The sequence below is a fragment of the Xiphophorus couchianus genome, chromosome 8, assembly GCF_001444195.1.
Source record: "Xiphophorus couchianus chromosome 8, X_couchianus-1.0, whole genome shotgun sequence".
Taxonomy (NCBI): domain Eukaryota; kingdom Metazoa; phylum Chordata; class Actinopteri; order Cyprinodontiformes; family Poeciliidae; genus Xiphophorus; species Xiphophorus couchianus.
The window spans coordinates 26,028,842-26,045,394 of record NC_040235.1 but is presented as its reverse complement, the minus strand read 5'-3'; the positions used below and the strand labels follow the sequence as shown (position 1 = coordinate 26,045,394).

Genomic DNA, 16,553 nt, shown 5'->3' with positions numbered 1-16,553 from the left:
TCAGTCACATACATTATTTGGAAATGGGGCCATTGCACTCCAGAAGTGAAGGGGGCGCTATTTCTTATATTATCCACGGTCTCTCATTTTTATTTTCTTTTGAAATCTGTGATATATCTTCACCTTTAGGAAAGTGTTCCACTCTTAGCATGTATTACACACACACACACACACACAGAGATGTTTTCTAGATAGATATCTAGGCTTTATTGTGTCCCAAACATGACATGTTTTTGCTTAAAAACATTTAATTCAAAGATAAGTAAAAAAAATAAAAATGCAGCACATGTAGGTTAAGCATAAAGAAATGAAAACTGACCTTGAACACACTCATTGAAAATATTCTTACGGAGAATGATGAAAACACTTTCAGATGACATTGAACTAGATCATTTTTTAATTCCACAGATTCAATAAAAATACTTCACATTCATTAAAGGAAACCAAACTGAAGAGAATCAAATAAAGGCAATGTGGCTATGAAGCCCTGCTAACTTAGAACAGATGTTGCAGAGGATACAAATGGTTTAGTTTCTGCTTTCTGCTCATAGCTAATGAGAACACAACAATTAAAATTAGAATATTACATCAGAACAATAAAATAAGCCATTTTAATACAGAAATATGCGATTCGTCATAAGAATGTTTAATAGCTGCTCAAAGAATGAACATGAAGACTACATTGCATTGCTGGCAAACATCACTAATTACACCACACAAAATATTGTTTTATTGAATAATGATGATACAGTTTTTTCAAGTCTGGGAGTCTGGAATGCCGTTCAGGACCTCGTCATAGCTGAACACCTGACATGCTATCTTATCTGTAGGAGTTTTCTCTCCACACTCCATCAGACATGCAAACCAGCCATCTTCAATGTAGGCCAGGTCAGAGTAACCACTGGGTCCCGTGTTAATGACCCAGGGTTGGCTCCATACCAGATTCAATTCTCCATTTGATCTCACTGGGGAAGTGCTCAGATACACTCCCAAATCAAGTCTTTCCCAATCTGACTTCTGTTTTGTTGGGTGTGAAAAAAGTAGCCACTTGTCCTGACTGGGGTTTTCATCTCCAGACTGAGCTGGGAAGGAAATCACACTCCCATGGCAACCTGCATTTAGTTCCTCAAGGGGTGTAACAGTTGTGAGTGTATGGAAACCAGTCTTATCTATCTTAGCTTGGACTCGATGGCCTCCCGAACTGCGAGCACTGCAATAGATCAAGCGATCTACTTTGCCATCAAAAATCTCAGTCATCTCACATTCCATTGATGCTTCAGACAGCATTTCCTCACATTTCCATGTGCTACCATAATCATCACTATAAAAACAGAATGCATGTGGAATCGGTTCTTTGTCTTTTGTGAACGCATAAGCTGGAACAATCATTCTGCCACTCTCAGTTTGAATGCCGTGGCCCGGTCCAATAGCAAATGTAGACCAGTTTTTAAACACAGGCAGCATGTCGGTCAGCTCAGTGAATTTACTCCACTTCTTCTCATTCTTCTTCTTTGTGATGTAGCGCAGGCGGGCCTTGTTCTGGTGATGCTGTATCTGCCATAACTCTGTCTCAATGACATAGATGAAGAAAAGGAACAATGTCTGTGTGTGGTTTTCATACACAACACAGGGGTTCATCGGACGATATCCACAGGAGCACTTCTTCACGACTTCTTTAGTCTTTGACCACTGAAAAAGATCAATTAGATATGATTTAAAACTTAAGACATTATTTATTTAATGTCTTAGGTTGTGTTCTGTTGTAATAGTAGCTTCACATATGTAGGAGCCATTCGAGTTAATATTGAACAATGACCTCAATAATGGGAAGTAATGTGATGTACAAAGTAAGTCTTTGTCTAAATTTTTTGCAAATTTATACGATGTATTCATCGGTAAGATAAGGAGCAGACTCAGATGTGGTGTGGGAAAAGCAGAAGTTGTTTTGGACAGAGTATAGATGGTTATAGGGAGACTCTTTCACAACAGTGCCGATGCCAAAAAAGTAGATTTTTCCCATTAAGGAGGGATGATTTTATTGATTCATGCACGTAGGCATCGCCCCAAAACGTATAAAGCAGAAGCACTCGCTAACATTCAGGGTTGTGCCTCAGGGACAGAATTCGTGTTCACATCGGTAGAAGAGATCATGAAGACCAGCGGGTTTTGAGAGAAAAAATGAGCCTTAACTAGAGCGAAGAACCCTGATGAGGTCAAAGGTTGAGGTTTCAGAATTTGGATTTACTGTCAAGACTGCTGCTTCATGCTGAGTTTTTCCTCTTTGTTTAATCCAAGAACTTTCCCAATTTTTGCCAAGAACAAGTTCAAGATTTTGTTTTCAATTTAATTTTTGGAGCTACATCTGGCCATAGAGGAAAATTTGACTTGTTTTTACATAAAGAACTGATGGATCTACCCAGGAAGGGGCTTTTCATGTGGTATGAGTCTCTCTGTCTTGCAAATTTATTACATTCAAAAGGTTCATTCTGCCATAATTTTAGAGTAAGATAATTTGGTGATTTTTACAATTTATGTAATTTTTCCTGTTTTGCTGGATTTCTTACTGTGTCCGGTACCTGCTAAGCTCAAATTCTCCTAGACACCAACTTAATCAGACCCCTTGTTGACCCGCTTGGGTCAGGCCCATCGGTCTCAAGAGGTTCGAAACCTTTAAACAGAGAGCTGGTTCGGGCTACTTTACTGTGGCCACAAACACATTCATTGTTTCATTTATGAAGCCGAAGCAGCAAAACACCAACTCCTACAGTGGCCTACTCTGTCCTCTTCCTCTCTTTAGTCCTCATCTTCATCTTGTCATTTCTACAGTCCCTTCATTTCAATGGGCTTCAGTTCAATTTGAAAAGTTTTAATGACGTTACTCCTCGCTATTTTGGCTGGATGTAGCTAGCGCAGTCGGACTAAGCATACCCAGAATGCATTGCGGCACGAGCAACAAGGCGCTCGTGTGACATTTTATTACAGTTTATAAAACTAAACAGCCTACAGTATCATTACTGTATTATTTTCGCATCTAAAATAAATATTTCTCAAATAAAGTCTATTGTTTCAACTGAACATGGGTCCTTTAAAAATGAAATGTGATTCTGTTCAGGCGTTGCTAATGGGAGGACAAACGGTTTTCCACTGTGCTGGGTTTTGAGTTACGTCTCATTTATTTGGTTCAAAACGAAAATGGCAGTACAAAGGACACAGTAACGGAAATAAATGGCTTCAGGATTAAATCTTGTTTGAGCGCACGTAAAACCAAAGCCTACCAGGAACAACAGCAACCAGTAGCCTAAAATATAGGATTATAGTAGCCTAAAATCCCATATTTTTTTATAATTACCTTCACTTCCGAGTTAATGTTCACTTTCCCTTTTCTCATGACCAGCGCCACCGCGTCAGATTCCTCCTGGGATGTCCGCTTCTCTGCAAAGGCAAACAACCTTTTGTCATTTTCGTTGTAGTAAATGGCAGGAATCTTGTACACTTTTCCGCGCTTTGACTTAAAAACGATTTGTTTTTCGATTGTCTGTTCGTCGCTCTTTGAACTGGTTTTACCCATGGACGCTAATGGAGAGAAAAATGTTTAACTGAAGAATTAGAAAGCGTTGAAGAAACAACGGTCTGCTTGCTGCTAGTTTTGGTTCAACCGTGTTTGAAATGGGCGCTTACTTCTCGTTCGTTCCTTGTTGCCATGACAACACAGAAGCGTCATCACTTTGAGTGCCATCATCAAAATCATCAATATGTTGATTCCATTTATCAAATAAAAATAAATAATGACTCAAACGCGACTAAACTGGTGGCTTTTAGTCTTGATTTAACGGAACTTTCATTTCTGCCGTTTTCAGGACGTTTGTTTCAGATTTGTGGTGCACAGAAGACGACCAGTAGATGGGGCCACTGTCCACCTCTTTCTACTTCTTTGTGCCATGTTGCCATGGAAACTGTATTTTAATTCTTCCGTTTAACTCAGCCAAGTAATCATGGAGAAAGTCAAAGCACTAAAAATGTTTTAAGTTTAGTAAATCAGTGACAGAGTGGTAAAAAAAAACAATGCGAACAGTGATACAGACAGATACAGATTTTTTTCTTTGTTTTGTTTTTCAAACAAATGTTCTTTTTATTTTGTCTTATTTGTTCTGCTAAATTGTAAGTCAATGTGTCATGGAAGAGCTTCAAAACAAAGGGTCTCAGCTAAAGTGCTGTTGGTAAATGCAAAATATGCAATCATGGTCATGGATTCATTTTTTTTTTGCTTTTATCGCGATTAATATGTTCCAGAAACAATTCTATGTAGGGCATAACTCTTATTTTTAAAATTCCCAATTTTAATAATTCCGTTGTTTTATTGCCATTAACTCAATTAAAGGGATGGATGATTTCACTATATTTTTCAATCTGTTTTGTTCCCAAAAGGATTTCTTCTTAATAAAGCGAGATGGTGTTGTTTTTACACTTCTGAGGATGTCTGGATCTGGTCAAACTCTGGCAGTTCACTGTGAGAAAATAGTTTTCTTTAATTTCCATTATTTCTGCACCTCTATGACTCAAAACCAGTGTTTGCATCCTGCAGTTTGACCATAAAGAAATGAAAACTGACCTTGAACACACTCATTCACAATATTCTTACGGAGAATGATAAAAACACTTTCAGATTATATTGAACTAGATCATTTTTTAATTCCACAGATTCAATAAAAATACTTCACATTCATTAAAGGAAACCAAACTGAAGAGAATCAAATAAAGGCAATGTGGCTATGAAGCCCTGCTAACTTAGAACAGATGTTGCAGAGGATACAAATGGTTTAGCTTCTGCTTTCTGCTCATAGCTAATGAGAACACAACAATTAAAATTAGAATATTACATCAGAACAATAAAATAAGCCATTTTAATACAGAAATATGCGATTCGTCAAAAGAATGTTTAATAGCAATTCAACCTGAGGTCTACATTGCACAGTTAGCAAACATCACCAATTACACCACACAAAATATTCTTCTATTGAATAATGATGATACAATTTTTTCAAGTTCGGAAATCTGGAATGCCCTTCAGGATCTCGTCATAGCTGAACACCTGACATGCTATCTCTTCAGTAGCAGTTTTCTCTCCACACTCCATCAGACATGCAAACCAGCCATCTTCAATGTAGGCCAGGTCAGAGTAACCACTGGGTCCCTTGTTAATGACCCAGGGTTGGCTCCATACCAGATTCAAATTTTGAATTGATCTCACTGGGGAAGTGCTCAGATACACTCCCAAATGAAGACTTTCCCAATCTGACTTCTGTTTTGTTGGGTGTGAAAAAAGTAGCCACTTTTCCTGACTGGTGTTTTCATCTCCAGACTGAGCTGGGAAGGAAATCACACTCCCATGGCAACCTGCATTTAGTTCCTCAAGGGGTGTAACAGTTGTGAGTGTATGGAAACCAGTCTTATCTATCTTAGCTTGGACTCGATGGCCTCCAAAAGTGCGAGCATTGCAGTAGATCAAGCTGTCTTTGCTGCTGCTATCCAAAATCTCAGTCATCTGACATTCCATTGATGCTTTAGACAGCATTTCCTCACATTTCCATGTGCTACCATAATCATCACTATAAAAGCAGAACGCATGTGGAATCGGTTCTTTGTCTTCTGGGCCTGTGTAAGCATAAGCTGGAACAATCATTCTGCCACTCTCAGTTTGAATGCCGTGGCCCGGTCCAACACCAAACGTGGACCAGCTATTAATCTCAGGCAGCACGTCGGTCAGATCAGTGACTTCACTCCACTTGTTGCCACTCTTCTTCTTTGTGATGTAGCACAGACGGGCCATGTTGAGGTGATGCTCTATCTGCCATAACTCTGTCTCAATGACATAGATGAAGAAAAGGAACAATGTCTCTGTGTGGTTTTCATACACAACGCAGGGGTTCATCGGACGATATCCACAGGAGCACTTCCTCATTAGTACTTTAGGCTTTGACCACTGAAAAAGATCAATTAGATATGATTTAGAACTTAAGGTGAAACGATACATACAGCATGTGACATACAGTATTTATTTAATGTCTTAGGTTGTGTTCTGTTGAAATAATTAGCTGCTGCACATACTATATGTGCCATTCATCTTTTTTTTTTTTTTTTTTTTTTTTCATGCGATCATCTCCACTCGGGGGCCTATTGACAAGAAAACGAACAGCTCTGTTCCGCTTATCTGTGCTACCCTTAAATCCGTCCTACCTTGTGGTAATGCGCTTGCGCACATCGATGCTACGTCACATACTGCTTACTCGGCAGATTCCTTATAAATACGTCCTACCTGTGGAAGTTTTGTTTCATGTGCTTCATTTAATCGAAGATTACGGTCAGCTTTATTTAATGTATTTTATTAATAATAAATTATTTAGTGCTTCATAAATAAAGTTGGTATGGTATGGTATTTTATGCCTGGCTTTCATTGAGGCAGCTCATAAATGGCTTTAGTTTTGCCGTCTGCAAAGTCGTTACTGCTGTAAAGAAGTCATTGTTTGGCGGTTAATCAGGACAACATACGTCGTTTTGGGGCTATTTTGTCCCCATATTTTAAAATATTTTAGTTTAATTACACTCTTTTTTATTATTAAATTTAGCTAAATAGAAGATGTGTAATATTAGTGTATATTAATCATATCCTATCATTTCAGGAACACAATGACCTGCGCAGTTCGGAGGACAACACTGGAGGGGGAAACTGTTTCTACTGTTTTTGGTTTTCACTCAGATTTTTCTGGTTCTAAATGAAAATGGCGATATGATGGACATTGCGTAGGAAACAAATGGCTCCATGATTAAGTCCAAATGAATATCGGCAGCAACCAGTAGCTTAAAATATGGGGTTTTAGCCGCTACAACATAATTCCCTTCACTCCCGAGTTTCTCTTCACTTTTCAAATGTGATTCTGTTCAGGCGTTGCTAATGGGACGGCAAACGGTTTTCTACTCTGCTGGGTTTTGAGTTACGTCTCATTTATTTGGTTCTACATGAAAATGGCAATATAACGGACATTGTAAAGTCAATAAATGGGATTTTAGCCGCTACAACATAATTACCTTCACTTCCGAGTTAATGTTCACTTTCCCTTTTTTCATGACCAGCGCCACCGCGTCAGATTCGTCTCTGGATTTCCGCTTCTCTGCAAAGGCAAACAGCCTTTTCTCATTTTCGTTGTAGTAAATGGCAGGAATCCTGAACACATCTCCGCCCTTTGATTTAAAAATGATTTGTTTTTCAATTCTTGGTTCGCCGCGTTTTGAACTGGTTTTACCCATGGATGCTAATAGAGAGAAAAGTGATTAACTAGAGAATTATTTAAGTGTTAAAGAAACAACGGTCTGCTTACTGGTTGTTTTGGGCAACGATTTTTGTAATGGGCGCTTACTTCCCGTTCGTTTCTTGTTCCCATGACGACCCAGATGTTATCATTTGGCTGTTTCCTGTGGTCGAAACATTGTTGCTTCTTAGAGTAATATTCTGTTAATGTACGTTAGGTGTCTGCAACATGTTTCTTCGAATATTTGTGTATTTATTGATATAAAATTATTTATTTTCAACACATAGCAGAGAACCGGAAGCGGTATTAAACCTTTTTCACGACAACCGGAAGCACTGTTTCTGGGTGCTGGGAAACTTCCTTTTTTTTTTTTTACAAGTCTAAGTACACTAAAGAAGATGTTTCTCTTTTCAACACCTTTGATTAATTTTCCAACCTTTTCTTTCTCTATTGTGAAGAAAATTGCGGCGGCAAATTAGCATGCCAGTAAACTTGAGAAAGGATATGTGTGAAGAATATATCCACAGCTATCAAGGGAAGAAAAGACTTCTTGTAAGGGACTCCGTCCTGAACCTTTCAGATCTCTCCAGTCTTCTGGTTCTGGTTCTGGTTCTGGTTCCGGTTCTGGTCTGCTCTGAGTCCCCAGAGTCAGAACCAAACACGGAGAAGCAGCATTCAGCTTCCATGCACCACAAATCTGAAACAAAAAGAAAATTGCAAAACAGCTGAAACACTGTGTTCCTTTAAATCCACACTAATGACCAATCTGTTGCTTTTGTACTGTACAAACACTAACCAACATTTTGATGTGTAAATGACGGCACTTGGGAAGATGTAATGTTTCACTTGTTGATTTTTGTGTTTTTCTGATGTAAAGCACTTTGAACTCTCTTGTTGTTGAAATGTGCTATACAAATACACTTGATTGACCGATAACCCAATCAACTTTTGTGTTATCAATCCAATGCCGTCAAAACTGATTGTGATTATGTCACTGATGTGTTTGAAGAAGCTCTTCCAGGTACCGACATCCTGGCGTCGGGAGAAAAACTACACCAGCTGGAGTCCCAGCCACTTATTGCTCTTGACCTGGATGGTCTCTCAAATTTGCAGCTGGTATCATCCAAATTTGAGCCTGTGCCACAGGGCTCATTGATATCTTACTTGCGCCCACCTGAGAAGTTCTAAGGTAGCATCATCCTGCACCACATGGCTCCTGTCTTCCCCTCTCTTCCTTCGACGCTGTGCAGTCTTCCGAACATGTCTTAAGCCTAGTCTTAAAAGTAATCTATCTGCCACACGGACTAAAAGTAGAAGCTGGCTCCACAGGAGAGGACCATGTTCAAATTCTAACTTCAGGACCCATTTCCACCTTTTTATGTCTCTCATTTGTTTCTTGTGTAATAACTGTGGATAGGGTTATTACACAAATTCTTTTTTTTTTTTTTAAAAAAAGAAGGAAATATAGCTGAAAGCAATTATTGTGTGCTTTGCAGAGAGGCAACAACATTAGTGCAAATTGCTGCATTGATATACAGTACAGACCAAAAGTTTGGACACACCTTCTCATTGAATTCAATGAGAAGGTGTGTCCAAACTTTTGGTCTGAACTGAGTACATGTGGAGATAATGAAAGAAAAAATCTGTGTGAATTTTAGTCATCTGAGAAGTTGTAAAGAAGTTGTCTAAATCATTTTCCTAATCCACTGACAAATTAAAACTGTTTTGAAGATAAGAATAACATAGGAAGTTTCCTCCCACCTCAGACTCTGCTGTCGATGATTATAAAAGAGGCAATCCTTTATAATTGCCTCGACAGGAGGAGCCAGACTCACTTTCTTTGTAATACGTTGCACTTGAGACTTTAAGCCATGGGCTGCAGCAATTCAACTCCAATGAAAACCCAGAAAGAGAAAACAACTGTTTTTCTCTCCAAGGAAATGATCTTCAGGATCCCTGGTCTCATATTTGATCATGAGAGAAAAACTCTGTTGGCCTTTGCAGAGAAACGAAAATGTGAAAAAGATTCCAGCAGCGTGGCTCTTGTCATGAAAGCAGGAAACCTGACTAAAGCCAGCAACTCTTGGGCAGTTGAGGTAAATATCAGCATTTATTCTTCAATTCTTTTTAGCAATCTGTGTTTTTTTTTCCATCACTGTTGCAAAAAAAAACAAACAAACCAAAAAACCATCAGTTCAATCAAAATGTTAAATGTTGATGTTTACTTTAATTGTTCCTGTTTAAGTGGTCAGATTCTAAAGAAGTCGTGAAGAAGAAAGATCTGGGTGGACACCGCCCTATGAACCCGTGCCCGATCTACGCAAAGAAAAGAAACACCATTTACCTGTTTTTCATCGGGGTTAAAGGAACCACTTCAGAAAGCCATCAGATATGTTGGAGCATCAACGAGACTCGTCTGTACTACATCGCAACCAAGGATGGCGGCGAAACCTGGAGCGACCCCGTTGATCTGACTGAGACACTTCCTGAAATAAAGAATTGGGCAACATTTGGTGTCGGACCGGGCCATGGTATTCAGACCGAGACTGGTAAACTGATCGTCCCTGCTTATGCTTACCCTTCCTGTTCTAGCTGTTGTAAAAGCTGCCGTAGCTGCCTGGCTAGTTTGTTTTGTTGCTGTGATTCCTTGTGTTGTACAAAGTGTTGTCCTCCTCCCCATGCGCTCATTATTTGTGGTGACAATGTGGAGAACTTCAAATGTGGAAACATGCTGGAACAAACATCACTTGAATGTGAAATAGACATCAACTGACCAAGCCAAGATGTTGTACTGCAACGCTCGAAGCCAGGGAGGCTTTCGAGTCGAAGTGTTCCTTGATGATCGTGAGGATGTTCTAGCCCCGTCTAAGCTTGTGGAAACAAACTCAGGCTGTCAGGGGAGTGTGGTCTCCTTCCCAGCTCAACCTGAGGAAGACGGTTCAAATCGGGGAACTCCGTGGCTGCTTTACTCCCATCCGACAAGTAAATGCAAAAGAGTGGACTTAGGGGTGTATCTAAACAAATCCCCAACAAATCCAAGTGCATGGAGCAATCCTTGGATCATAAACGAGGGACCCAGTGGTTACTCCGACCTGACTTACATTGAAGATGGCTGGTTTGCATGTCTGATGGAGTGTGGAGAGAAAACTTATACTGAAGAAATAGCATGTTCACTGTTCTCCTATGATGACATCCAGAAAGGCATCACAGGGTAAATGTGACTTCAAAAAAAAAATGTGTATGAAGGGATGTTGTACCAAACAGACAGCCTGCTAATTTTTCACCCATGACGATGTCCAGCAGGCCATTCCAAAGTAAAGGTCCATCCTGTTAAAGTGACATACCGTCCTCTTCAAATTCCTTCTCATTCAGTCCATGTTAAGCTGCGGCACTGATGTGTTTTTGAGCATAAAACGAACACAATTAATCACTTTTGCAATCTTGCTTTACATTCGAATTATTACAAATATGAATGATGCGATGATTTGCAGTATTAACTCATAGTGTATTTAAGTTAAATTGCATTTCAGTGTATAGACTTCTGACTTAATAAAACCCTTGTATAAGGTTTTCCTTGTGTTTTTCTTGTTTGTACCTGTCTGCATCTCTGTGGCCCAGATTTAAAGCAACCTTCATTTCACCCTCATGAGCTTCTCGTTACACGCTCTTGTGTAAAACAAGAAAGAAGTATTTCAATGTTCAGGTTTCATGAGCGTGTCAGGAATGTCACTGCGAGCAGATACATGTAAAAACTGCTTGTCTCCCTGTTCGTTCGGCTTTTGGTCTTATGAAATTCCACGGTATGAAAAACTAAAGGCACATTGCTTGTTACTGATCTGTTCTTCTGTTTCCTTCACATCTGTGCACACCATGAACTCTTAAACGAGCTAGCCAGAGGGCTGCTGTGTGGCAACTGGAAAAGCGTGTGCACACCATGGACAGAGGTTGTAATCCTCAACACGGTTGACCTTGGTTTCAGTTCCCGGTTTCAAGCCATTTGTTGAAACCTTAAGACACTTATGTCTTAAGTGCTGTACAGTAAAGGCTGACAGAGTCTCAACAAAACGTTTTAAAAAACAAGATGACCAGACTAACACTGAATATCAATCAACATGTAGTTCATCTTCTCCAAAACAAAATGCCTGACAGTTTCTCAACTTGTTACATAACAATCCATCCATCCATTCTCAACAATGATTGTTTATATCACTTCCACCTCTTCTTCTTAATGGCAATAAAGAGTTCATTGAACTGCTGGTGTGAAGTCAGCTTAAATGCAAATCTTTAAAGTTGCTTTTGTTATAACTCCACGTTTGTTCCACTTGACACCAACACCACCGGCGAACTAAAATACACCATAAACTTAAGTGAGATGGTGTCATGAGTACAATAACGACATAAAAAATGATATAAATACATATAAACATACCTCGCCGGCTGACCCTTCTTTCGAGGTAGAAATGAGGTTATTAAATGAATTCTTTAAACTTAAATTACTTTACAGCCACTTGCTAACGTCATGCTTTCATACCACGTGCATCTTCCTTCTGGTGCCCCAGCGAACATGCTGGATTCAATCCACTTCCTACTTAAGCTTCTCAAAATAAGAGTCAAAATCACAAAAAATATGAATAATACAAAATAAAACATGTAAACTAAAATTGCGGCAGTAGAAGCTTAACTGGAGAAATTTGACTTTGTATGGTGACTTAACTTCTGCATCCAGGAGGACTTTACCTTGAGACAGAAGGTACAAATGAGTCACGTGACTTTGCATAACAGCCACAAGATTGACCTGTAGACAGACTGATGATGTTCACTTGAGCCAGTTAGTTTTACAACCTTGCATTCACTATTTTGTACCTTGCTCTTTTTATTGGTTATTCATTTTTTTTACGATTCCATACTTGTTGAAGGCCAAAGAGACTGGGATAGTTGGAGGAAAGGTTGAACAACCCTTCTCAAATTGACCCTCTTTCTGTTGAAGTGAGAATCTGATTTTCTCCCGTTTTAAGCAGGACATGATGTCAGTCGATGGATGTAAATGCGCAGAAAATTATTATTTTTTATTTATGAAGAAGTGGAACTCCTATGCATTGTAGAAGAAGAGGGCGGTGAGCCAAACATGTTGCATAATTGTCATGGAAGACTCTCTTTTCTCATAGTTTCAGCCTAAACATAAACTCAGCTAGTTCTGTGAATCTGTAGGCTTACGGCGCGTCAACATGGTCGCCTCTGCAGATGAAGGCATTTCTGTAGCATTTCCTGACACTGGTGATTCTCTCACAATATGTCTAGGAAGATTTGAAAACATGTTAAGCTGAAATCCACTGATGAGGTTCTGATAATAGTTAAGAGTATTCATATCTGTACCTGCTGTCCGCAACACACAAAGCTCTAAATATTGGTCATCTCGATGTCCATGTTTGTCACAATAGACACAGTAATTCTTCACATGCCTCTTTCTCTTCCTATTATGCAAAGATAATAGGCATTTGGTTCTCTCGTTCTGCTTTGGTTTAATAGCTCAAAGTTGAAGAGCATTGGATGGAAAACTAAATCATGAACTTTAAGCTTGACCTTTAAGGAGTGAACATTTTTTGTGCTGTGGATTCATTTGAAAACATTAACTTAATATTGTTCTAAGTCGTTTGAATTTTACAACCCATACAGGGTGCATCATGACTTCTCTCTGAATATGTTTCTGACATCCAGAGGAAGTGAAAGTGTGTCTACAAGAAGCTTGCTTGTACTCTTGTACAAATGAACCTCCACTTGGGGCAGGACACCCCCACCCCTGACCCAGAGAAGGCACTCTACCCTTTTAGAGTGCCAAATTAGACACCTTTTGGAATTTATACCATTGGGACAGTTTTGAAGACAAAAGCCAGTCCAGAATGGTTTTAAAAAAAAAGAGAGAGATGAATCTAATAAGGTGATCATTGACAGTAAAAATACAGGACAAACTACCATCAACATATCAAATGAATTTATGCTGCCAGACAGTGACATCTTGTGGTGAACTTGTAAATTGTAACTCATGCTGCTTTTCCATGAAGAAATTGCTCTTTGAGGCCCCCTGGTGGCTACGGAAGGTCACGCTGTATGAGCTGCCGAGCAATGTGAGGTGCGTATCGCATCCAAACACCGAAGGACTCACTCTTCCGGGGCAGAGAAAAGAAAGATTAAGAACAGGGGCGAATCTAGGATCTGACTTTTAGGGGTGCTTAGCCCCCAGTAAGGCTAAGACCCATGAAAAGATATTGGCTGATATTTATATATCTATATAATATTAATATGTAACTTAATATATATAAGGTGTGAGGCCTTTTAATTTAATTTTTATGTCATCATCATTATATATATATATATATATATATATATATATATATATATATATATATATGTATATTAATATATAGCTTAATTGTCATAATTAAAAGGCCTCACACTTTTAATGATGACATTAAAAGTGTCATAATAATGACATATATAACATATATATATATATATATATATATATATATATATATATATATACACATACATACATATATATATATATAAAATAATATATAACTTAATATATATAAGGTGTGAGGCCTTTTAATTCTAATTGTCATAATTTAAAGGCCTCACATTATTAATTATTGTCATGAGGTGCGGGTGGTGAGAGTGGTGAGGTAGACGCAGCGGACCCAGGTCAGATGAATATGGTGATTTTAATGATAAAGCACAGTCCAAACAACGAACAGCAGGCACAAGGAAACACTGACGACAGCTAGACTCGACATTGACGAGGACCCGACGAGGAACAAGGAACACAGGTGGAGTTAAATAATGTCATTATTATGACATTTTTAATGCAAAGTTGCTCTAAATGTTGCAGTGAAAGTCCATTAAAAGTGCCAATCTTGCATTAATGTCACTTTATTTTCAAAATAATACAAAGTTGGCACTTTTAATGCAGCTTTGCCTTAAAAGTGTAATTATTTACCGAATGACACTTCATGACAACAGTCATAAATATTCATAAAGACTCCTTCATATTCATGACAGATGTTATGTCATGTTTATGATGTCATGTCAGTCTTATGCACAGTCTGTCAAATAAAGTGTTACTGATAGATCTATGTTTCTACCTGCCTACCTATTGATAGACCTATCTATTTATAGCTAGCTAACCTATGTAGCATCATGTTTGTAGAGACAATATCTGTCTGTCTGTCTGTCTGTCATTTGTGTTTGTAGAGAAACCGGAGCACCCGGAGAAAACTTGTGTTTAAACAAGATTAGTTGATTTTCCTAAGAGAGCAAATTACAATGTCTGTCTGTCACTTGTGTTTTTAGAGAAACTGGAGCACCAAGAGAAAACGTATATTTGAAGTAGGATTAGTCTCTCTCTCTCTCTCTCTCTCTCATTTTTTTTTGGAAAACTGGAGCACCCAGAGAAAACCTTTTGTTAAAATGATTTGTGTTACCTTCAAAGCTAAGGCCTCATATGTCTGACGTAGCTAACAGACAATCTTACAAAGATGTTATGTAAACGAGAAGTGAAAGCTGCTGTTTTCACAGACAGGCAGAAGAGAAAAGGAAAGACTGGTTTGAAGAGCCATCCATCCATCCATCCATCCATCCATCCATCCATCCATCCATCCATCCATCCATCCATCATCTTCTGCTTGTCGGGTCGTGGGGGCGGCAGTCTAAGTATGGAGGCCCAGACTTCCCTCTCCTCAGCTCCTCCAGGGAATCCCATCTCATTCCTTGTCCAGCTAAGAAACAGTTCTTCATTTGACTATAAAATGGATGGGAGTTTTACATTTTTAGAACTCTGTTGGCAATTCTCAGAGAAGTGCACAGATTTGGAGTTCAGTGAGGGAAATCTGACATGCTTGGTATCGGTAACTTTCTGACAACCCAGTGAAGGTCTGCAAGCCTTGCTGGTTTTTCCGTCAACATGTTTGTCAGAAAACGTCGTTCTTCCCTCACGGGACTTGGAGCAACTTCTCCCTGGTCTTGCTGCTGGCAGAGTCTCCTTAACGTCGTCATAAACAGGCTGTTTGCGTTTCTCAATTTGGATTCTTTTAATACTTTCGCCTCCACACACTCTCTCCAACTCAATTAAGGACAGCATGTCTTTCCTCTCAGCCTCACGCAGTTCCTTCTTCTCCTGCTGTTTACGACGTATCTGGTAATCCCATGAGTCAGTCAGACATTTGGTAGCTGCAGCTTTTTTCTCTTTCGCCAGTTTTTTATGCTTTTGCTCTGCAGCTTCCCGATGTTTCATTTCTTTCGATATCTTATCCTCCATAAAAGTCCTTTTCATATCTTCTTTTTTCTTTATAAGGGACAGTTGGTCGTACACGATTTTTTTACGTATTTCACGACTTCTGTCCTTATCATCAATGTCACAGTCACTATCATTATCTAGAACGACTGATTCATAATGAACATCTCTTCCTTGTTCACTGACTTTGTTCTGTGTCTTCAGGTTCTGCTGAACCTCCTTCTTCTGTCTCCTGGCTCCAATTTCCTCAGCTCGATATCCAGGAAGAACTCCTTCCCTTTCAGTCCTGTCCGTTTCAATCTTCTTTGACTGTTTGTATTGCTGTCTGGCAGCCAATTCATCAGCCAGAGGTTGTTGCTTTGTAGTTTTCTGCTGCTGCTGTACTTCATGTGACATTTTGACAAACTCATCCTTGGCCATCTTGTTACAAGACTTTTCCTGTAAAAGAGAATCACAAGCAGCTTCTTTCTTCAATATATAATCTAAACTGTCATCAATAGATTTATTTTGCTCTTTTTTGTTAAGTTGAGTCTCATTATGTCTCAAAAATGTCCGGCTTGTCTCTTTCTTCTGTCTCCTCATTTCCATTTCTTCATTTTGATGCAGTCTATCTGACTGCATTATGGCAGCCATTTGTTGCCTTGCAATTTCAGCTCTGTCCTTCTTCTTCTGTTCTTTAATTTCAATTTGAGCATCCAATGTGTCGGTCAGAGACTTTTTCAAATTGGCTTTCTTCTCCCTCTCTTGTTCCTCTTCAAACTTCTGGCGTAGCTGCTGCTTGGCCCGCTCTTTGCAACGCTTTTCATCCAAAAGAACGAAGTTGGCAGCTTCTTTCTTCTTTATATAATCCAGATTTTCAAAAACAACCTTCTTACAATCCTCTAGACAATTCAACTTTTCAGGAAGCCTCATTTCACTCAATTGTTTTGGGCAGTCTGATTCAGATTGATCCGTCTCGT

At 39.1% G+C, this 16,553-nt stretch overlaps 2 protein-coding genes and 1 pseudogene across 3 annotated transcripts; 1 reads left to right on the top strand and 2 right to left on the bottom strand.

Moving 5' to 3' along the window:
* Window positions 1-179: 179 nt before the first annotated feature.
* LOC114149136 (sialidase-4-like) lies at window positions 180-7,507 on the bottom strand. Of its 2 annotated transcripts, XM_028024726.1 has the most exons (4): window positions 7,374-7,507; window positions 7,084-7,166; window positions 4,658-5,980; window positions 180-366 (listed from the first exon to the last, which is right to left on the bottom strand). In XM_028024726.1, the coding sequence occupies exons 2-3, from the start codon at window positions 7,120-7,122 to the stop codon at window positions 5,039-5,041; spliced, it is 981 nt and encodes a 326-aa protein (XP_027880527.1). In that variant the 5' UTR covers window positions 7,123-7,166; window positions 7,374-7,507; the 3' UTR covers window positions 180-366; window positions 4,658-5,038. The 2 variants fall into 2 exon arrangements, with proteins under 2 accessions (XP_027880527.1, XP_027880526.1); XM_028024725.1 differs by lacking the exon at window positions 7,374-7,507 and having other exon boundaries at window positions 7,084-7,367.
* On the bottom strand, window positions 184-3,682 carry LOC114149137 (sialidase-4-like). The gene is made up of 2 exons (XM_028024727.1): window positions 3,350-3,682; window positions 184-1,689 (listed from the first exon to the last, which is right to left on the bottom strand). The coding sequence occupies exons 1-2, from the start codon at window positions 3,566-3,568 to the stop codon at window positions 757-759; spliced, it is 1,152 nt and encodes a 383-aa protein (XP_027880528.1). The 5' UTR covers window positions 3,569-3,682; the 3' UTR covers window positions 184-756.
* Window positions 7,508-8,899: 1,392 nt separating the features above from the next.
* LOC114149222 (sialidase-3-like) lies at window positions 8,900-10,874 on the top strand (annotated as a pseudogene).
* Window positions 10,875-16,553: the final 5,679 nt, after the last annotated feature.